Raw genomic sequence first — 22,619 nt, forward strand, 5'->3', positions numbered from 1 at the left:
GTAGGTGGGACACTGCGACAGGTTTGTTGAGTTTACCGTCAGATCTCCCGGCCCGTTTGTTTTAGTTTTTTATACAAAAAACAAATTGCAAGTTATGTTACCCAATTATTTTGTTTTGCATCCTTGGTCGTTTTTAAATGATTATACGGACATTGTGGAGCTTTCTTAGTGGGTATACCTGCGTATCACTTAGATTACACCACTGCCCACATATCCCATCTAATTTCTCACCTAGTGGCCTAGGCTATGTTAATTGGCTTGCTTGTTACCTACCCAAAGTGAACATATTCGAGCATGAATCTAAACTTTTTATCAATAGTATCAAACGTTCAGCCACATTTGCAGACTAGCAAACACGGTGTACGGACTCGACTGACTTGCACTTTACAAATGTTCTAATGCATTTTAAATGAACTGAAAGTCTCACCTCCTTCCTTGGATGTACGGCCTAGTAACTGGTAGTCGCGGCTCCTGTTGGGAGGTGGGGGGGTGGGGGTTGTGCAACCTGTAGAACCTAGGGGTCTATGGGGACCGTCTTCTCATGCTGCATTCCATTGCACTCGGACATCGGAGTTTCACTCTTGTAAACCTCCGACCGGCCACAACCTTTTATTTAGAGGTTTTTGAATTAAACTGCCTAAAACTGGGGTGTAAAGGCAGTTGCCACCCTGGTTCATCCGCCCCTGGCATCAGGAGATTATGAAGTAAAATATCATTTTTTGGCTAAACCAGGTTCGTTTATAAATTTAATAATGACACCACATAACTTTCTTACAGAATTCCCCCAAAAGCTCCGACAGCAAAAACAACAAAAAACCATCGTGTCTCTCTCAGCTGAGAAGCATAAACTGCTTAAATAGTCCCTTTCTCTACTCAACAATTAGCCTGGGCTGAACCAAACTACATTCAGGGGGTCTAGGTCTATCTCATTTAAATTGATTAATAGACAATAAGTTACTTCTATCAGCAAACATCAACAATACAAAGCAGACATACATTATCATTTTGTTAACTGTGTAAATCCCCCAAACCCACAAATACTTATTATCACAGTTTATTAAACTTAGGATCTCCCCCACAGTGATGGTATAACCCGTGACATCATTGATGACATCAGCAACAGCATAAAAGAAGGAAGTGTTTGGCTCCTTCCCCCTTGGAACTCCTGGAGTATAATGGTGAGTATTGAAGATTAAGGTGCTCACATCAATGAAGTATAGTAGAACTGTATCTATATAACCAAAAATTACTGCTGCATGGTCACTGTAAGAACACAATGCTAACAAATACACACATAGATGTATGTATAGAAGTGCAAGTGACATTAGCTACTAACTTTTGGACATTACAATTTTAACTCTTCCTAACCTATGAATGTAACATGGCTAGCATTAAGCTTTTTTTTTTAACAGTGTCAGTAACATCAGATGCTAGTCAATGCTATGTCAGCAGCATTAACAGCTAACATAGAAAACAAGGCTGGCAAGCTAAACAGTGCAGGGTCACTAACATAAATCAGACATTATAAGGTTAGCATTAACTGCTAAAGCTCTAACTATTTGACAGTATTAGGCTAGCATTAGCTGCTAAACTTCTATAGTTTGGAAATCACAAGACTATCATTAGCTGCTACTTGCTAGCTAACCTTTGAACTTTAGGTTGGTATAAGATGCTATCATGTTGACTTTTACAATTAAAAAGCTAGCTTTAGCTCCTCCTAACCTGAATATTACAAGGCTATCTTTAGCCTGTAAATTTTGGTGAATGGCTGGCATTAAGTTGTATTACACACAGGTACAGCCTGGAGATGGTGTCTGTCAGAAAGCAGAACTGTGTTGACAGTTTTACTTCTAATTTTTTTTTCTGTTTCGTCTCCTCTTGTATTTGCACATCATAAACAAAGAGGAAAAACATTTCAGAGGAATCCCAGATTAGACGGTGCTCATCAGTGGGTAAACATAGCACAGCGGTTTGCTATAGTACTGAGAAATTTGTAGCTGGAATTGGGCTGTAGTTGAACCTTTTTTGGACACCAGTATCCTCACGATTTTCTCCTCTGCTTCCCCCTGCCTCTCCTTGCTCTGTTTACCTCCATCTCACATCTCACTCAGCATCAAAGATGTTACTGAAGTTACTGATGGCTAAATTGGTCTGTTCTATCTAGTCTTTCTAATGAGCACAAGTGATGTTCATCATGTCCTGTGTGTGAATAGGAGCTTCCAAACAATGTCATGTATTCACTAAACACTATGCCTGTAAGATCTGGTGTGTGAACAATAGTTGTGTGGGTTTATGTGTTTTTAATGTTAGTGACAATGCCAACATTAAATTAATATTAACACTAATAAAATTATTTATCCAAAGTATTTCAAAAATAATTTTTTACATCTTGTTCACAAAGACTGAGTTTAAATAAAAAAATTAATTTTGCAATCAGTGGATTTTGGGGATCCTACTTGTTTCTTGCATTTTGATAATTTGACAAAATAAGCTTGATTGTGATTGCACTTCTTTTTCTCTCTTCAGGAAATGCATTTTATGTTGTAGGCACTAGAGGGAGCATTCCACTCAGTCTCCACAATTTCCTGAGCTCAGGTACATGTACAGTATATGTAAAGTCCATCTAAACTGACTGCCATACCAAGGCCAAGGGACTGGTGTGAAATATGACGTGACTTTTGATGGGAGGGAGAAAAGCACAAAACAGGAGAAAGGGGAATAATTCCTCAACAAAGGCTCTGGGAGAAAAAAAACCAAACTCCTGGACAGCTCCTCCATACCATCCAGACACACACACATACTGTACATACATACAGTCCACACATCTGGAGTCCGATACTGGTCTGGGCGGTTCTGTCACTGTGTTCTGACCCTCTCTCTAAATTTATCTGGCCTTGTCATCACGTGTGTCTCTCATATTTCTGCCGGCCGGTGGGACCGGCTAAGAATAGAAGAGCACTGACACAGATTAACATGCTGGTCTCTCTCTCCGTCACTCTCTTGAAAAACCAATTATATTCCATCTGTCAATCTTACAACCATGAACCACCTCCTTCTCTGTGTGTGTCTTGACCTTTTCCTATGTTTGACTATGTTGACCTCATCCATTACAGTGTATGGACGAAGGGGGAGAGCAGAGAGGAGCTCACTGAGGAACCTGCAGTCCAAGTACATCGTTAGGACCACGATAATGAATGTAGGTTTGATCTTTATTCGAAATATATTTGCTAAGTATTAAAGTGGTTGTGGTGGCAGCAAAATAACCTTTTTCTTTGTGTTTTTTTTTTTTTTTTTTTTTTTTTTTTTTTTTTTTTTTTTTTTTTTTTAAGCAATCAAAAGGGGTCGACACTGGGTTGCTGTGTCCTCTTTACCCTCTCAATCTGGACCCAGATTCTGTTGTCTTAGTTTCCCAGCAAGGCTTTCAAATAGAGTTTACAAAAACCTGCAAAAGACCCAAGTTTACAACCCGGAAATGTCCTTGCCATGAAACTTTATCTAAACCTATGAATGTGTACCAGTACAGATAAGAGTCCTTCAGTGACTCCTAAATGTCACATCTAAGTCCAGGAATCTCCTGGATATGTGGGGTTGTCCCTGAGAGAGAGTGTTGATCCAGCACTCTACAGCCGCCCAATCACAGATAGCTGACTGAAACTTGATTGGCTGATCTGCAGGGTTATTTAGGACAAGCTTTGAAAGCATCCATTTACTTTTCCTCCATCTCTGTCTTCTTAGCTGTATGTAAATGTAAACTGACCGTGCTGGTGTGTGCATGTTTTTGTCTTCAGGTCATATCAGTAAAAGTTTAGGTTTGGAAAAGTATGAGTATATCCTTAATTGCTGTCTTTAAAAAGCAGCTTAGGTAACACAACTTGGATGAGTATTTAGATGAGCTAAATGCCAATGTAAACACACCTCACTGCTGCAGCTAACGCAAACCAAGGCTACTGGCTAAAACACACCTGCTGAAGTTGAATAATTTAATCAGCTACTTGGCAAAAGCATCTGTATCACATGGTCATCCTCAGCAGATGGAGTTTGCTCAGCTGTCAATGAAGATATTCAAGCTTAAAATTCTCTGAGCACGTTCAGGACTAAAGAGATACCAAGTGGGGTTGTTTACTTTCTTCATTATTGCACTTATTGCATTGATTGGAAACAGGGTTACATGAGGGTACAGGGTTGGACATGAAAAACAGAAACAAACCAAAGCGACCACATTCTTCATTATCACATTTGATATTGGAAAGCATATTCATTGGTTTTAGACCCACATCCTCCAAACCACTAAACTAAAGGCCTGGCCTCACCAGCCAGGTGGAATTTCACATAGGATTACATGGCCTGAAGAAAAGCTGCCTCCCTATTTATGCATCTGTGTCAGCAGACAGTCTCTCCGTAATGTCAGTACATAATGCTGGGTGTGAACAGCTGGGTAAACACAGGACGCTAGTGTCCACTGAGGTCAAGAGGTTTCATGACTTTTTGTTTAGCAGTCATCACCAAGAGCAGTTAAACACCATAAAGGTAGTAAGTGGAGAACAACATATCTCTACTGCATCATAGATATCTGGCTAAACACAGGAGATAGGTGTTATCTTTATTGTGGGCAGTCAGCCGGTGAAAGCAAAATTAACCTTCATCAAGGTGGTAAGTACACAGAGGGAGGGAGTGTGGTTCAGTGTGCACACATTATACTATGGCTGCTAGTGGAGTTGGATAGGTTAACAGTGAGTGGATACATGAATTTCTGTCTATAGTCATGCCAGCAGCACTGTGAGCAGTGTTTTGAGCTAAATGCTAATATCAGCATGCTTGATGATTAGCAGATATAATGTTTACCATGTTAACCATGTAGTTTAGTGTAGGAGCATCCATGCAATAGTTGGACCAAGTCACAATGCTAGCATGGCTAAAAAATAACTATACATGTTTTTTTAAAACAATTTAAATTTGATCTAAAATGCAAAACACCATTAAGTATTTATTACTCCTTATTTAAAGATAAATATTTAAAGATAAAGCCTAACCCTCTTTTGCAGCCTCTTGCTATTAGTGAGATTTCTGTATTTTTGTGTTTTCTTAATGTTTGTCTCACATCAGTTGTTTGAAGTGGATGGGCTCTGGTGGAAAAATATAATTTATTTTCACACACCAAACAGAATTAAAAAAATAAATAATCAATAAAAAGATAATCATAATGAGAATGTGATGATAGTCACACTGTTTGCTTTTGTTGTTTGTGTTGCCAAGGGAGATGCAAGTGTCACTGAAATCAGAATGAAACACACCCAGACTGTCATGACGGTGACACAGGTTAAGAGTTTTTCAATGTCTGTAACTAATTTATGACTAAAGAGTTTTTTTTTCTAACTATATCTTATTAAAGATTGATGTTAATGTAAGATTTGAAGTTTTCACACACTATTAAACAAAAAAATACTTTCATATTCTCTTTGTTCCGCACTTCATTGAGGGTTGAGTTTATGTTGAAAAGCAACCATGGTTTACACTGTGGAAAATCAAGTATGCCAAATTACCTTTTGACAATGTACCATTAAATCTACTGACAACTATCACTGAATTACTTTGATATCGTTGAAATCTTTAAGGCCCTAATGTTTCTCAGTTAAGTACTGCAGCACTCCAATCCCTGCCCAAATGATCTACATTATCTTTTGTAGTTCTTGTGTACAGTAAAGAAATACATATTTGCTCAAATTTCCACATTTTTAAAAAACAATAGCCTGTTGAGGACATGACCTTGGTTCCTTGCCCAGGGCAATATTCTTGCTGGGGTGCAGAATTCTTTGTTACGCTCCTGTGTTCAGGCTACAGAAAGTAATTGTAAACTTATGTAACGGTAGTATACCTAAAAGAATATGTGCATTTGAAAACATGAAAATAAATGTTGTGAAATTAAAAAATAGTTTGCATTCTTGTGCAGTTGACCCAGCTGCGGCAGCCTCGGGCAGTATGAACTCCAGCGTGAGAAGAAAGAAGCTTCTTTGACGTCAGCCACGTTAGATTTCAGTAGTCCAAGATGGCGGAGGTGAGCGGGTTGAGGAGCAGAAATCACTTCGAGTCCAGCCGCAAAAGCCGAGTCGTTGACGAAGGTAAACCGCTGTTGATTTTGTCAAGTAGTATGTATGAGAGTGAGTCGAAAAGGAGTACGAAGGTGAGGGGAGGGGAGTTAAAATGTAAAGTGTTTTTGTTTCTGTCGTCTTTGTCTTCGGCAAACTCTCGCTTTTCCGTTAGCCAGTGTTGTGTTGTCAGTTGGAGACCCGCGGTGTCCTGCCAAATGTGGTACCCCCGCTGGAACATGCCTCCTCTAATTCGTAATAAATAGCGTAAACACAGCCTAAACTGTTCTAAGAATTAGCTAGATGGAGATACGTTTTTTTCAGTCCTCGCTTTCCCCGTGTGGAAACATGTTTTCTCTTCGGTACTCGGGCTGTAAACTGATTCTGACCCGGATATAAAATTCAAACGCGACACCTGTCGGCTCAGTTGTCCGGGCCGTCACTTTCACCTGGCCCACAGAGGACCAGCAGCTTGTCCGTAGTTTCTTGTTCTGGATCCGTATTGCCTGTAGTTGGACAGTCACCCTGAATTGCCTTCAACTGCACAGTTTCTGAACTTTGAAACAGCTTACACCAGTTTCCTCTAACGGGTTTTCACATACGTTAATCTTCTCATCCCACTAATGACTCGGATATTTTTAAATGCCCTATTATTAGTCTGCTCAGTTTGCAAGAAGACTTATCCACGTAATTGCAAGGCTAATTATGTCCTCAACTACATAGAAGTAGATATATTACTGTGTAGTATTTTAATATCAAATGACAACTACTTATTCACGGATAAGGTCACAATTTTACAAGCCTGTCTTTAAACACTAGTCAGGTGCCCATACTTACACTGAAACAGGTTTTATTTGCTCTGGTCGTTGCTCCTGTTCCTACTGGCCATTAAAAGATCCCTTCCTATTTCACTTTCAATCTAAGTGATGGGGATAAAATCCACCACCTATCTGAAGCCAGTGTAAGGATTCAGCAGTCTGGGTGCATAGGGTATGTATGTAGGGCAGGGTATGCTAAAGAGGTGCAACAATAGTCAATTAATAGATTAGTCGATCAACACAAGATTTATTGGATTGTTATTTTAATCTTTTTTTGAATCAACAAATGTCAATAATGTCCTCAAATATGAGGAAATATACTTGTCACACATGATAGTAAAACTAAAATGTGTGTTTTTTTTTTCTTGCTTTTGGTCAGACAAAAATGACATTTGAAGATGTTATCTCAATCTGGGGCAAATTATTACAGGCACTTCACCATTTACTGTAATTTTATTGCTCAGCTTGACTATCTCAGACTGCTGAAGCCTTAAAATAATCATTGGCATACGTTTGTGCTCAGATTGAGGACTGTGAACCACTGAAATGGGAACCTGACTACTGTTTTAAGACAGACTTGAATAATTGTGAACCTGTCATTTAATCACAACAAATGAACACATCACTCCTGATGCTGGCTTTTCTTGCATATGCACTTTGCAGTGTTGGTGTGGTGTCTAACTAAACTTAATATTGAATATCACATGATAGATCTAGGTTTGTTAAAAATGTGGATATGATTAATTTCTGTTTTCCCAAGCTTTTCAAAGTAAATGTGATAACTAGTTCTTTGACTGGGCTTCTAAAATTTCAGTTTTAAGGTTGCTTTTAAATATAAGGGTCAAAGTTTTCATTCAGAAACCACCAAATAAACAGTATATGTATTTTCCTTTTTTTTTTTTTTTAATCAACAGAACAATCTGCAGATTAAGCAATACAGAGAATAATTGTCAGTTGCAGCTCCAGTGTGTTGTGATAACTGCTTTGGCAAGTGGAGGAATGAAGGCCACTGCCAGTAACTATGTTTTACTATGGTATAAGAGAAAAACCATCCCTCTCCCCTGCCTTTATGTCAGGAAAGGGGAATAGAAATGGTGAAAAGAAATGGACTCTTGCACACTCTCGCTTTAGTCTGTTCTTGTTACAGTTCTCTGAACCTTGTCAAGTCTGGTAAGCAAAGAGTGAATAATCATTCTCCAAGGCTCATCACTGATGTATGGAGTCCCTTATCATGATAACCCTTATGTCTACTTTCATACCAGTCAGCTGACTCTGTGGCAACAGCATTTACTAACCTCGTCTGCTCTTAATCTTGACTTTGTCCTCACAGACTCCCGATTGGCCTGCTTGCTGCAACTGAACATTTGCCCTCTTTGACTCGTGTCCAAAGAGGCCGAGTCAGGTTGTCTTTTGGTGTTGGTGTGCAGGGAAGTCAGTGTACCTGCATCTTAATAAGCTACAGTCGATCGCTCGCTCTCTTTCATAAACTCAGTCACAGTCTCTGCAGTCTTGTTTTCTTCACATTGAATAAACAAATAAAGCCTAATCACTGGAAATGTTTTTTTCCAAATTATTTAAAATGCATAGCCTGGATGTCACAAGGCTAGAGGAGCATGTTGAAACCCTGCTTGAGAAGTTCTGGCATTAATGATCAGTGTTGCAACAGTAGAGAGGAGATTTTTGCATAAATTGTGCCTGCTTTCTAAACACTTAAAGTGCCAGTGTTCTCCCTTAAGAGCCAAATACTAACAGGGAATCAGCAAATATTTTACATAATCTTGCTTGCAGAGTATTTCTTTGTATGATGCAACTTTATTCCTAAAGCGTTGTTAATTTCGTAATTCCTACACTAAATCTCTTGAAAAAGTCAGGGAAATTGCCTCTTGAAGTGTGAAACCTCCCATATTTAGACAGCTGCTCAAGTGAACCAAGGCCGTATCAAAGTGTACGTCAGGTGTAGTGCAGGAGTGCAGGGAAGGGAGATCTGATTTGGGACGCAGAGCTAAGATGTAGGATAGCTTGCATAGACGTACACTATTCTTGCCATGCATAGTTAAAGATAGACGGCCATCTGAAATAAGAGGGGATTTGTGCGCGTTGTACTCCACAGACTCATCTCATCCCTTGGTAACACTAAGTGTGGAGTGTATGGGCAGGAAAACATGTAGGCCAGTTAACATCTACTCAGTCCCTCCATAAGATAAAAAAATAAGGTGGCTAATTTTAGTTCCGCCCTCATTTTCTGCAAGCTGAGGAGTAGGACAGTGCATCATCCACTTTATGATGAAGTGTGAGTGTATTAGTGAGTGCACATATCAGCAAAGCTAATGGTTTTTCACAGGCTGTTATGCTTCCTAGCATGCTTATTGTGTTTTGTTTTTTTCTCTCACACACATTCTTCTGCAACACAGACTCCTTGCAGTCCAGGCAGAATAGTGTCTTTGTGTGGGTCTCTTCTATGGCTGCAGTCTGTGCCACTTCATCCTGCTGAGTGCTGCTCTGGGTTTGATGGGAACCTGCACTGCCACAGATTGAGGGAACGTGCAGGGCTAATTTGTGTGCTGAGCAGATTACTGTAACTGCCCAGTTCTTACAGCAGCATAGCACTGCTGCTGCCCTTTGGGAGTTTGCAGCACCTCCAGGTTGATTTGTGAATGTCCATTTTTAAAGTTGTCCCTTTGAGAATGAATATCAATTCTTTTTTACTATTAATCATTTAGTCTATAAAATGTTTAAAATTTTGAAGTCAAACAAAACAAGCTATTTGATCTGGAACCACAAGAACTTGTTGGTCGTTTTTTTAGGTTTTTCTGACATTTTAAAATCCAAACGATTAAATGAGAAAATAACCTTCAGATTAGATGATAACCAAACATTCTTTAGTCCCACCTGTATGGATGGTGTGTGGATACACATGACCTTTTTAGTATCGTCTGAAAGTGTGTTCGTGGCAGGTGGTGCTTAATGTATGCTGTCTTGATGTGCTATCCAAATTTGTTTGTTCACAAGTGTTTTTATGTCTTACTACTGTTGGATACAGGTGGTGTATCCAAGGTGTTTTTAAGTAACAATAACAGGAGCTCATAGCAATCTGTTGCACTGGTTTCTTCAGCTTTGTAAGTTTGCCAAATATTTGGACTTTCTGTTGACATCATTGACTTAAGGTGCTTATCAAAGATGGCAACCAAATTGGAAGGCATCATTCCTGCTGCTTTGCCAAAACCTAATTTGTATGTGGTGGTGCCACAACTTAGTACAGCTGAATGGCTAATCATTTAAGTATTTGAATGAACAATGTGTAATACTTGTTGTCCTACCTGTTCAGTAGACTCTGTCAGGTATGTGGCCACTTCAGTCATTTTCATCTGCACCAGTGGTTTCTTTAGCTGTAAAGGATGTGAACAAATGTTTTCCTTCAGTACAGGAGGGAGGGAACTTGGGTAAACGGTGATAATCTTTCAGGCAAAACAGCTTTGTGTTAATAATGTAGAATGATGTAGAACTGCATCGCTTAATCAAGCAACAGAAATGAATCGGCAAGTATTTTTGATAATCAATTAGTCATACTTCAAGCAAAAAGCCAAAAATGTATTTAGTTTTTTGTTCCAGGTTCTCAATTGTGAGCTGCTTCTTTTTATCTCACGTGATATTAAACTGAGTACCTTTTGGATCTTGGACTGTTGGCTGGACAAAACAAGACTTTTGAAGATGCCATGCTGGGCTTTAGGATAATGTGATTGTGAGAAATTTTTCTGACATTTTATAAACCAAACAATTAATTGCTTGATCAAGAAAATAATCAGCAAATTCATTAATAATTAAAATAGTTAGATTAAAGAATGAATTGTGATTGACAGTTTCACTGTTTTATTGACCAAACAATTTATCGATTAAATGATCTGCAATCTGATAGAAAAATAATCATTAGTTGCAGCCCTAAAACTAATGCCACCAAGACGAGCTCCTCATCTGTATCCATTACCGTTTGTGGTTCAGCATACTCACTTATACTGCTGCTGTGGCACTGTGACGGGGACGGAGGATGACACTTAATGTGCCTTTAGATTTAAGGGAAAGACCTTCACAAACACAGCAGAAAAACAGGGAACAAAAATGTGAAAACGCTGTCCTTGTAGCTTCCTTTTCTTGTGTCCTTTTTCAGTGCAAGGCTATTTTCAAGCTTGACCTAGATGGGTAGACCAGAGTGGATAAAAGTATTTAGCCCAGCACAGTATGCTGGAAAGATTCCTGTCCACAATTTGACCCATGTAGGGCATTACACTTTCTCTTTAACTCAAAACAATAGTCTGTCTCTCACATAACCAAACTTATTACAATGAAACGCATTCCTTAGAAAAGCAATTTTTGGTCTTGCCACATAAACCTGGCTCTACATTCTTCTCCTCCTTCTCACTTTACATCCATCATGCAGTATGTAGTTATCTAACCAGAGTAATTTTATCTTTCTCTACTTTGTGTTTTTATCCTAAGGCTTGAGTGGCGTGGAAGATGTTCCTATTTTTCGGCATAAACAGAAGCCTCCTTTAGCCAAGTCCGAAGACCTGGATGATGAATTTCTTCCCAGGAGCATGGCCTCAAACTCGGGCAAAAATACCAGCCTCACTCCCTCACCAGATGAAGGGATTCACGAAGACGAGGTGAAGTGTTAATGTGTTTCCTACCGCATTCTTGTCTGCTGACAAGCACGTATATCATATTTAAGTAAGATCTGATTTAACTGTAGCTTAAAGTCTCTGCTTAAAATGTATGGTTTGTAATCACAAATGAAAATATGAAGTACAGAGAAAAAAGAAAAAAAAGAGACAGTCCAATTAAATGTTCTCCGTTTACCATCTGTTAAAGGCAATTGGTGGTGCAACTAATGGTTAATTTTAATATTACTTATTAAAAACCTGATATTTATGGAACACAATTTCTCAGTCAATGATTTTTTTTTTTTTTTTGGACCCACAGTCCAAAACTCTAAGATACTTGCTTCACTATAATATAAGCATCTGAGGTTTGAAGAATTGGAGAAGCTGAAAACTCTCAAACATTAACATTTTTGCTTCAAAACCTAAGCGATTAAGCTCTAAAATAAATCCTGTAAACGGATTGGAAAAGGAATTGAGAACAAAGAAGGTGAAATCTGTATGAACAAAAATCTGTGGGAAGTATTATATTTATGCAGTAAATTTGCCAAAGCAAGTCAATGATCACACTGCAACTTTCTAGTGATAATAGCTTAAAGTCTAGTCAGAGGTGTTACCAGCAGAAAAAAAGAAAGTTCCTGTGTTTTTAAAAGGTGTTTATATTTTCAGGGAAAAATAAAATATTCTGCCATTCCATCTGTGAAAATCCTAGCTGTGTCTTTGCTTTATGTCAGACTCCTGTGTTCTCTTTGCCTTGCTTTCGTCCTGTTGCTTTGTTGGCTGATCTCAGTGCTGTAATTTTAGTTCATGAAATTTGCCTTGTCAGCACAGTGTTATCACATTAACCACTCTCGAAGCCTTTGAGCATCGAGAGTGGTTTTGAGCTCTGACTGATTGCAAACTAATGTGTTCAGGCTGTAATAGAGGACGAAAAGGCCAGGCCCATCCAGATTGTCTTGGCCAATGAGGATGAGCACAGCTTTGAGTTGGATGCTGCAGCACTGGAGAAAATCCTGCTGCAAGATCACGTGAAGGACCTAAATGTGGTGGTCGTGTCTGTGGCAGGGGCCTTCCGCAAGGGCAAGTCCTTCCTGCTGGACTTCATGCTGCGATACATGCACAATCAGGTGAGATAAGGTGTGGTTTTCATACTGTTGCTGGACACACATGTAGCTACTTTCTCGGAGGGGGGGGGGGACTAGGGCGGTTGCAACACTTTTCTGATTTCTCTGTTACTCAGAGACTAGATCAACCAAACTAAGGTTTAAAAACTTAACTTAATTAAGCTTACACCTGTCTGCTAATCACCCATACCCATATTTAAAGATGATTACATACGACAGATTATTCAAAGTATTTCTTTGAATGGAAGAATTCAGACATTGCAACCATCCCCAGTTTCCCCATTCACCTGCACAATCTAATGCAAGCCAATACAACAGCCCTGCCATAAAATCTATTATCTATCTTCACAAAGCACACAGTCAGTTTTTGTTGACATGGTTGTAAAAATGTGTAAATTTAATTCTAAATTTGTAACTGAAGTCATAGTAAATTTTGGTGCTTTTCTGGCCTACGTTATATTTAGAGCTGTTTCTATTTTTTTGTCCTCCCTATTTACAAATATGGGAGGCAGAAGATTAGAAGGACATCTCAATATATTGCAGCTCAGTATGACACCACCATTTACTATGACATCAATGCTAAAAGATAATGTTACCAACTGAATATATTATAAGCATCATAAAAGTAGACTTTATGTCAAAACAGTTGTATTATATTGCATTACAGTGTCAGTGAGATCAGTCAAAGCAATTATATCTATTTGTACCAGTTGTAGAAGTCCCCTGCCGGAGGTATGTTTATGTGCTAGGTAAATCTACAACAGCTTCTCCCTCCTGTGGGGTTTAATATTTTGTACCACTGGCAGTCAGTTGAGATTGTGAAAACAGGTGGGCTAGATGTGCAGTAGATGAGATTACAGAAAGTACTAGCATGTGTAGCAGATTGTGACAAGCAAAGACAAGTGCCTTCTGTTGGGTCTCATACTGAGACACTTACTCACCCAGGTGAGTAAGACATGCAGCAAGGTGCATGAATAAAACAGGGCAGTTTAACAGGTCTCCACCTGTTGGGTAGGTTAGTCTTGTACTATTCTTTATTATTTAGAGTAATTAAATTGTCAAATGACTTGATGAGTTTCAGTTTAATACAAGCAAGTTTGTGTAGTTACTGGCCTTTTAAAGTGACATCTGATTTACACAAAGTGGTACATACTGACACGGGTCATACGCACACACACAGACGCACTATTTTGCAGGTCCATCTAACAACTTTGTGCGACACAACATCAACAACTAGTCCTTCAACCCTTGTAGCAGCGGCTTGACACACAGAAGCAGCCAGGATCACCTTACACTAGCTTGCATACACACACACACAGGAAAGACAGAGGAATGTTATGACCCTTTCTCACAGCTGTTGGGCAGCATGAACATGGGCATTCATGCAAGTCTGACCAGATCTGCATGTGTTCACATTTTTCTCAAACACTGAGGCTATTTATTCAGCCTGTGCTTCTTTATATTGAATTATATACAGCAGTTAGTGTTATAAATTGTATTTACAGACGTGTGTTTATGTGGAGTATTAATGACAAACTATCATCTTGCTCGGTCATAAGATTGTGGTTAGTTTTGTAAGAGAGGAACCAGGAATCAGTGTTGTTTATTTTGCCTTGCAAATCAGGTATTTGCTTTTGAGGCTCGTTTATACATTTGCTGTTTGTGGTCAGTGGCTCTCCCAGTATGTCAGCCAGAAATATAGACAAGGTCACAAAGTATTCCTTTTAGTTGAAACTTTTTTTTTTGTCCGGATTTTAGGAGGAGTGACAAAGTGGTCACCAAGATGACAATTTTAGACAAAAAAACATTAAATCCTTTTCTGAATCGGCCCCCTGTTACTGTGTAGTCGGCAGGGCAGTTATATAAGACTTGTAAAATATGGTCTGACGGTGCCGTTAGATTCCACCAAAATCAATATTTTTTTTTTTCTGTTGTGTGCACGTGCAGATAAAATTTCACAGAGTTTGGAAACATTGTGGTCACAGACAAACAAACACACTTTTCTCTGATATAGGTGATTAAAATACAGCACAACACTACAATACATTATTTCACCACAAGTACCTGATAAAAACAGCTATTGGTGAAAAGTTACATTTTCCCTAATCTAAGCCAAATGCTGGTGAACTTCAGGCCATTGACCTTTGGCCTTTTTTTCACTCCTCTCGTAACATTATCCTTCCTCCTCCTCTCCATAATCTCTGTCTCTTCTGCCTGCCACACCTCATCTGTTTTCTCAATCCCTGTGGATTTTCCTCCTTTTGCTGCCTCAACCAATCCTCATTTCATCCTCTATTTCTCTTTCTTCTCATATTTCCCCCCCCCCCCTCTTTCCCTCTGCCACAGAGTGAAAGGTGGATTGGGGGTGATGATGAGCCCCTGACAGGGTTCACCTGGAGAGGGGGCTGCGAGAGGGAGACCACAGGAATTCAGATCTGGAGCGAAGTGTTTGTGGTCGACAAGCCAGACGGCAGCAAGGTAGACAGTTAACAAACAACATGGTCCTGAAATGAGCTTCATGTGAAAATGCTCTAAATGTTGCTAAACATGGTTAAAAAAGTATCATTGGGAAATATTAGATTTGTATTCTCATTGTGATGTTAACATGTATAAGAATTGAAAAGCAAATGCATATAAAACACACCCTGCTTGATGTACAAGATGAAGTTGGCAGTATATTACATTTGTTGTATCTTGTCCCAACAGGTAGCCGTACTCCTTGTTGACACTCAGGGAGCGTTTGACAGTCAGTCCACCATAAAGGACTGTGCTACTGTATTCGCCCTCAGCACAATGACCAGCTCTGTACAGGTGGGAATCAAAGCATGTTTTGTTTGGAAAATATGCTGTTCATTTTTTTTCTCTTAAATCAAAACATTTATGTTTCATGTTTTCTGTATTTCTTTGTTTTTCAGGTGTACAATCTCTCCCAGAACATACAGGAGGATGACCTGCAACATCTGCAGGTTGGTGTAATTTGTTCTCCCTCCAGGAAAAAGCAGCAGCAAAGTCTGTTATACTGTCCTCTGTTTTCTGATTATAATTTGTTTTTCTCTCGTATGTAGCTCTTCACAGAATATGGTCGGCTGGCAATGGAAGAGATCTACCTGAAACCTTTCCAGGTACTGACTGCTTCTGTTGCTTGTGTACATGCAGGTAGTGGGGACATTTGTATAGTCCTAAGAATGAATGCCATAGACCACTGAGCGTGCACCCAGTCCAAGAAATTTAGCTGTTCAGTTAAATATGTGGCTGCACAGCAAATCATTTTTGTAATGAATAATATTAGGGCATTAATAAATGTCAGTAGAGGTGAGAAATTTAATTTCTATTTGGATGGACCCTGTAACTGAAAAGACCGAAGGTATAGACAACAAGCTAATTTTTTTTTTTTTTTTTTTTAAATTTAAGAAATCAGATCACTTGATCTATTCTTAACTGTAATTTTTCCCCAAAATCAAATAATGTTGCTTGTGTTTCAGTCCTTGATGTTCCTGATTCGGGACTGGAGTTATCCTTATGAACATTACTATGGCCTGGAAGGAGGCAACACCTTCCTGGAGAAGAGACTACAGGTGAGAATATAATCCCTCTACACATTGTTGAAGATATTTATTCAGCAGGTCACATGCTCGCTGTTCCTGCCAGACACGCCACACCTCTTTTTGAAAAGCACAGACATACTTAATGACATTGTCTGTTTTGGTGTGCACAAATTTGCTTAGTGCAGCATGTGTGTAAACAGTCAAATCAGTCAATGACACAGACAAGCATGCACTTTCACTGTGAAGAGTATATTGTTTTCTGCTGACAGGTAAAACAGAATCAACATGAAGAGTTGCAAAATGTCAGGAAGCACATCCACTCCTGCTTCTCCAACATCGGCTGCTTCCTGCTGCCACATCCTGGCCTCAAGGTGGCCACCAACCCGTACTTTGACGGGAGGCTGAAAGGTGAAAAAACAGGCACATACACATGTACTAATGAATAAATAATCAAGAGTGGTGGCTAAAGACTGCCTGACTGAAATGCCATGCTGCGATGGGACAATCAAGGTGCATATGTTTGTGTTTTTCAGACATTGATGGTGATTTTAAGAGGGAGTTGGCCGAGCTGGTGCCTCTCCTCCTCGCCCCAGAACGACTGGTAGAGAAAGAGATCGGAGGCAATAAAGTCACCTGCAGAGATCTCCTGGAGTACTTTAAGGTCCTGCTGAGTTTTACTAGTCCACTACTAGTGGTTTTCACAGTGATAGGTCACAGGTTGATAAATGTAAAGCCTCAAATTATACACTCTGCTGCCTAGTCTGCTATCACAGAATTAGTTGTTTACAGAAAAAAATATACATAAGCTTTAGGGTTAATAAATGACACAAAACTGGTTGTGATCATTAGCCACAGTGGACTCTGAAATCCTGTAAACTGTGGCATTCTGCAGAGAAAAGGACCATCAGATAATGGTTTGAAAAGCCTGGTTTAGTTTGACACAGACACACAATAAGTGGAAGTAACACAGGTGTGTTTATTCCAACTTGCAGTGAATAACATTTCACTCTGTCAGTATTACACCAGTTTTTGCTTTAAGTATTGTTAGGTTTTTACTGTGTTATCTGCCAGAATATTAACGTTGTACATGAAACACTGTAGTGATAATCTTTTATTTTACATTCCTACAGGCTTACATAAAGATCTACCAAGGTGAGGAGCTGCCTCACCCAAAGTCCATGCTGCAGGTTAGTTTTGGTCTCAAAACTGAGGGGTCTTATGAAGTATGGGTCACATTTTTTAGGTTTTAATTCTCATCTTGAAACTCATTGTCTCTCCCTGTTTCTCAGGCGACAGCAGAAGCCAACAACCTGACCGCTGTTGCAGGAGCCAAAGACATGTACGGCAAGAACATGGAGCTGGTAGGGACATGTCTTTCTCACACAATCCTCATGAATCACAATCAGTTCAATAACCCAAAGATAGCTGTAGTCCAGGGACCACCTCTTCACTCTCATCACTTTTACTGACATGCGCTGATGTTCCTTCCCAGATCTGTGGCGGGGACAAGCCATACATCGCCCCAGCTGACCTGGAGCGTTGCCACGAGGAGTTTCGCGAGCACTCGGTGCGTTACTTTCGGTCCGTGAAGAAAATGGGTGGCGATGAGTTCTGCCAGCGCTACCAGAACCAACTGGAGTCTGAGCTGGACGAGACCTTCACCAACTTCTCCAAACACAACGACGGCAAAAACATCTTCTATGCAGCACGCACACCAGCCACGCTGTTTGCAGTCATGTTTGTCACCTATGTGGTATCTGGGGTGACGGGCTTCATCGGTCTGAGCACCTTAGCGGTGCTGGCTAATCTGGTCATGGGCGTGGCGCTGCTGTCGCTCTGCGCCTGGGCGTATGTGAAGTATTCTGGAGAGTTCCGGGAGCTGGGAACGATGATAGATCTGGTGGCCGAGACACTCTGGGAACAGGTGGGTAGTCGATGTGAGAGTGTGTGCGGGTTTGTGGGTTATTTTCAAAGATTAGGGTTAGTTTATGTTATGTGTTCATGTTGTTTTCAATAAAATAAAAACCTTATTCCACTGTGTAATGTAAGGATAGAGATTTTAACCAAAAATGTTTTGTGTGCATTTCTCTAACGTGATCATAAACTGTGTACGTTTTGTTTTTCTTAATTTCTTTTGTGTTTTAATCGTTTGTGAAATGCTGTTGTGTTGAAGGACCATCACTGCATTCATAAACTTAATCCAACCTGAGGAAAAAGGAGATTAATTTTGGTTTGGGTTGAAGTCAAAGCTTAAGATACTTTACTAAGATATTGTAAGTTTTTAAATGAGTGACATGGTTTTAAATTGAATTTTCTTTCTCAGAGGATATAACAATATATTTTGCATGTGTGTAGATGTCATTGTTTTCTACTGTAGTTTTATATTAGTTTGATTTTACTTGAAGTTCCCTTTGTTGCCTTTTTATTTGTAGGTGTTGAAAAAGTCTGAGCAACAAGAATCCTATCAGTTTTCCTTCTGCTGCATCTCATCATGCATCTCACCAAATCTAAAGAACCATTGTTTCATTTCACCTCTCACTGCTCCCTCCTGAATCTCTGTCAGCACCCTGTTATTTTTCTCTCACTCTTTCGTCTTTCCTTGTTCAGTTGTTGACAACAAATTTAGTCAGTGTGTTTGTGTTTCTTATCTTTCTGGAGTTTTATCAGTTTTTGGGATCCACCACAAACTTAGCCCTCGTGTCTCCTCTGACTTCTCCCTCCTTCCTCTGCTTTTGTCTCTCTTCCTCCCCTCCCCTGCTTTACAGAAGACGGTTAGAAAGGTGAGAGGCGCCGGTTCCTGTTTCTCTACCGTTTTCAACATCTTGCCTGATTTCCTGCATTTCCCTTTTCTTTACTCTCTCTTCCCCTCCACCCACTGCAGCCAGCAGCCTTTACCTTATTCTTTTTGTAGTTTTGTATGGTTCGAGATCACACCCCTTTTTTTCACTCTGTATCAACATTAAGCATTTCCAGCTCATTTTCCTAACGACCTCTGTCCGCAGAGAAACACCCGAAAAACATGAAAACAGCAAAATCTCTTATTTTCATTCCTCTTTTTTTTATTAAGATTATTTAAGAACAAAACTGCATCACAGCCAACACCTGGTAAAAAGTGGGACTGAGAGAATCATTACTTCATGGCCAAAGCAGCATAAATACAGGATAATGACCACAGCTGCACTGCATCATACTCAGTCTCTCCTTTTTTATACGCTTTTATCACTTTTCTTCCCCCTAAACTTCTTTTGTCCTCTCTGCTCCTCTGTCTGTCTGTCTGTCCGTCCGTCCCGTTCCTTGTTTAACTCTCTCCTGTCCTCTCAGGTGCTTTCCAAACTTTTGGAGCCTGTCGCGAGCCGCCTGGCGTGGCCCGCCTCTCTCCTCCCTTCACTCCCTTCAGGATTGACACTGGGACTCAGAGCTCTGACTCCTCTCAACAACAACAACAACTACAAGAAGACTAACTAGCTGCTGGCCAACTGGCGGATTTATAGACTAAACTTGCTTCTCATATTGAAACACCTGCAGTTTGCTGGCTTCCTTCTTGTTCATTTTCAGCCCATGGTGCTGGATTCTTACACTTTAACCTCTGGGTGTGGACACACATCCTCTGAACAGGCCAGAATCATCTCAGGAGCTCGAGGACATGGAACCTGCCCAAACGGTTTTTAATAATCTTATTCTGATGAATATGGAAAGGGTTGTGGCTTATCTTTTATTTACTCTTCTCAGTTGAAGAGGGTTTTGTTCAGTTGTGTTGTGACTTGTTTTGTTCAAGAAGCTGCGTGGTCTGTGGTCAGCATGTTGGTCTACAGCCTGTTTTTGTTACATTTATTTTACCATTAACATTTTTCCTCCCTAACCTACTTTCTTTCAGTTTCTTTGTCCCCTTTATTGACTTGTTTTTAGCGGAGTTAAGTTCAGTTGTTCTCACAAAATCCTCTTTGTCTCTCTTCTGCTGCAGGTTTTGAAGCCGCTAAGTGAACATTATATGGAAGACAACGTCAGACAGACGGTGGTTAACTCTATCAGAGCCAGCTTGACAGAACAGGGATCGCAGCACACCAAGTTAAAGACTCACTGACACTCTTCCTCATCCTCCTCATCTCCCCCGTCATGTTCATCACCCCGCCCTCACCCACTCGCTCAATGTGTTCAGTCCTAGAACTGTGGAACTAGTTCAACACCAAAGCTGACCCTCTTTTCCTCCCCCTCCACAAACACCCATCATGACATCACTGACCCGTTTTTACATGAGCAGCATGGACCTGTAGGCTCGCTGTCTGTCCTGCTCTTCATCGCCCCCCAGTGCCTCAGAGCAGAAACTGCACGTTCATGAGAGGACCGAGCAGAGAAGCCGGCAGCGCTGCCTCTTGCCAAAACAGGACCTGAAGGAAGGTCATCGTCTCCTGTGTGCCACGCTGTGATAGATGCTGTAATGCACACTGTAGGCTGACTGACACACACACATGTACACACACGTACACGTACACACACACACACACGTACACACACTGACACACACACACGTTTGCTGGTAGCGGACTGCAATCGCTTCAGGATTGTTTGCTGTAATTCAGGGAAAACTGACACCGCTGTGGGCAGCTGTTATCAACAATGGATGCAAACTGAAACTGACCTTTGTGTGCATTTAATCATTTTGTCTTGCAGGCTGGACAGTTCAGAGCTCAGCTTACGTTTTCTTCAGCCTGTTAAATAACATTTCCTACAAGCACAAGTGACTAATCAACTGAGAAAACTAAAAATGAGGTGATGGTTTTCTTTTTTTCCTTTCAGTTAAATCAGGAAACGTTTTTAATTTATTCTACTGAAGTATAGATAAACGGTTCTTGTCATGGACAAACTGGAGAGGCTATTTTAACAGTCAAATTTCCGGCCTGTCTTGTCCTGGCACGTTGATCTGTCTCCTACAAATCTGCAATGAACAGATGAGTGCAAGAAATCAAATCAAAGTCTAATATTTTTTCTTCTGACATACAAATAGCTCACTTGCCTGCCTCCATTCAGTTACTCGACAGTAAACTTTGCAGGTGTGTTAAGCAGGTAAATTTGTATAATCAAACTGGGCTCAGGTTGCTTCTAGACAGAACATCTGTACACATCTGTCTTTCCCTTTAATACTTTGCGATTGTAATACTGAAGAGAACTGTAGGAAGCCACGGGCCTCTCGGCTGAACTTTTTGGTCTGTTTTTATTTTAGAACTGACGTGTTTTATCTGAGCTTTAGTGACTCATAGCAGACCTGCCAGTGTTTGGCCCTCTGCATGGTGTTAAGAGCTACTGTGTTGTAGCATTAAGCTAGGTACGAGCTTTTAGAGCCCAGCTATAGTCAGAGCAGTCAGAGTGTTGTCATTTTGAACCATTTTCTCCTTCACTGCCTTGCATTAAATCGACACTAGCTCTGGCTGCTTCTCTTTGCATTTTTAGGATCTGCAGGCTGTAAGTTTGATTCTTTCTTTTGGGGGATTAGAAACGTAGATCTTTTTTAGGTGAAACCCCTATTAAAGGAATAGCTTCACACTTTGGAAAATGTTTATTTGCTTTCTTGGTGAGAGTTAAATAAGATCGATACCACTCATATCTGTAGAATGAATACGAAGCTATATCCAGCAGCCGCTTAGCTTGGATTACCCTGCGATTACCCTTATGCTAAGCTAATGGCTACAGTATGTGTTTAATTGACAGGCATGAGAGTGGTATTAGTGGTCTAATCTAACTCGGCATGAAAGCGAATATCATATTTCCCAAAATATTGAGCTATTCTTTTTACTGACAACAGATCACCTGACTCTTACCCTCCTCAGTGAATTATTATAGTCGGTTCTCCATCACAGCTGAAGTTCCCAAAAGCAGCTTGATTTAACAGGAATCTGACTTCATGAAGAACCCTCCCCCTTTTTATATTTTAGTGAACACACTAACAGCTGCATCACATCTGTCTGAGCTCTTTTGCATTGATTCCATCCACAGTATTTCTCACCTCAAGCGCCAGTCTCGTACTGTACAGTCTCTCTTTTTCTGTGTTCACATATTACAGACAGGGCATGTATGTTGGATTAAATATTTAAATAAACTTTGTATACATTTTATAGCGAATCAGTTGAAAGTGGCTGTTTTTTTTTTTTTTCTCTCTTGATCGACTAAACAGTCTGTGGTTTGTTAGAGAATGATAAGTTGCTGCTGTAGGGTTTACATTAGTTTGCTCCCTTTCACGAGGATGGACGTAAATAGAAACACGTGTGAATATTTGGATTCTGGTAGGAAAGTGTTTTGATTCTGGCGAGTGGGTTGGAGACGATGTTTGTCTGCCTTTTAAAGATATCTCTGGTAATTTATTTTTGAATAAAATGTTTACCTTAAGAATAAATCATCAATACAA

General features: G+C 40.0%; 1 protein-coding gene and 1 long non-coding RNA gene across 3 annotated transcripts; both read left to right on the plus strand.

The window, feature by feature from the left end:
- The first annotated feature begins 2,413 nt into the window (after window positions 1-2,413).
- LOC147817506 (uncharacterized) lies at window positions 2,414-5,448 on the plus strand. The gene is made up of 3 exons (XR_015436308.1): window positions 2,414-2,595; window positions 3,114-3,196; window positions 3,330-5,448. It is a non-coding gene; the product is annotated as an uncharacterized LOC147817506 (long non-coding RNA).
- A 514-nt stretch (window positions 5,449-5,962) lies between these two features.
- On the plus strand, window positions 5,963-22,619 carry atl2 (atlastin GTPase 2). 2 transcript variants are annotated; one of them, XM_023394405.2, is made up of 14 exons: window positions 5,963-6,116; window positions 11,393-11,559; window positions 12,468-12,680; window positions 15,024-15,155; window positions 15,384-15,488; window positions 15,593-15,643; window positions 15,743-15,799; window positions 16,160-16,252; window positions 16,492-16,630; window positions 16,756-16,883; window positions 17,353-17,409; window positions 17,512-17,583; window positions 17,715-18,146; window positions 20,184-22,619. In XM_023394405.2, the coding sequence occupies exons 1-14, from the start codon at window positions 6,044-6,046 to the stop codon at window positions 20,301-20,303; spliced, it is 1,839 nt and encodes a 612-aa protein (XP_023250173.1). In that variant the 5' UTR covers window positions 5,963-6,043; the 3' UTR covers window positions 20,304-22,619. The 2 variants fall into 2 exon arrangements, with proteins under 2 accessions (XP_023250173.1, XP_087026566.1); XM_087170440.1 differs by lacking the exon at window positions 5,963-6,116 and adding an exon at window positions 10,517-10,640.

The sequence above is a fragment of the Seriola lalandi genome, unplaced genomic scaffold, assembly GCF_002814215.2.
Source record: "Seriola lalandi dorsalis isolate HSWRI2012SDOR001 ecotype SW California unplaced genomic scaffold, Sedor1 jcf7180002054948, whole genome shotgun sequence".
NCBI classification, from domain to species: domain Eukaryota; kingdom Metazoa; phylum Chordata; class Actinopteri; order Carangiformes; family Carangidae; genus Seriola; species Seriola lalandi.

Coding starts and splice junctions, on each gene's coding strand:
- atl2 (XM_023394405.2), top strand. CDS start 6,044: ATGGCGGAGGTGAGCGGGTTGAGGAGCAGAAATCACTTCGAGTCCAGC. Junction 15,489..15,592: donor CAATGACCAGCTCTGTACAG/GTGGGAATCAAA, acceptor TTTGTTTTTCAG/GTGTACAATCTCTCCCAGAA. Junction 17,584..17,714: donor ACGGCAAGAACATGGAGCTG/GTAGGGACATGT, acceptor GTTCCTTCCCAG/ATCTGTGGCGGGGACAAGCC.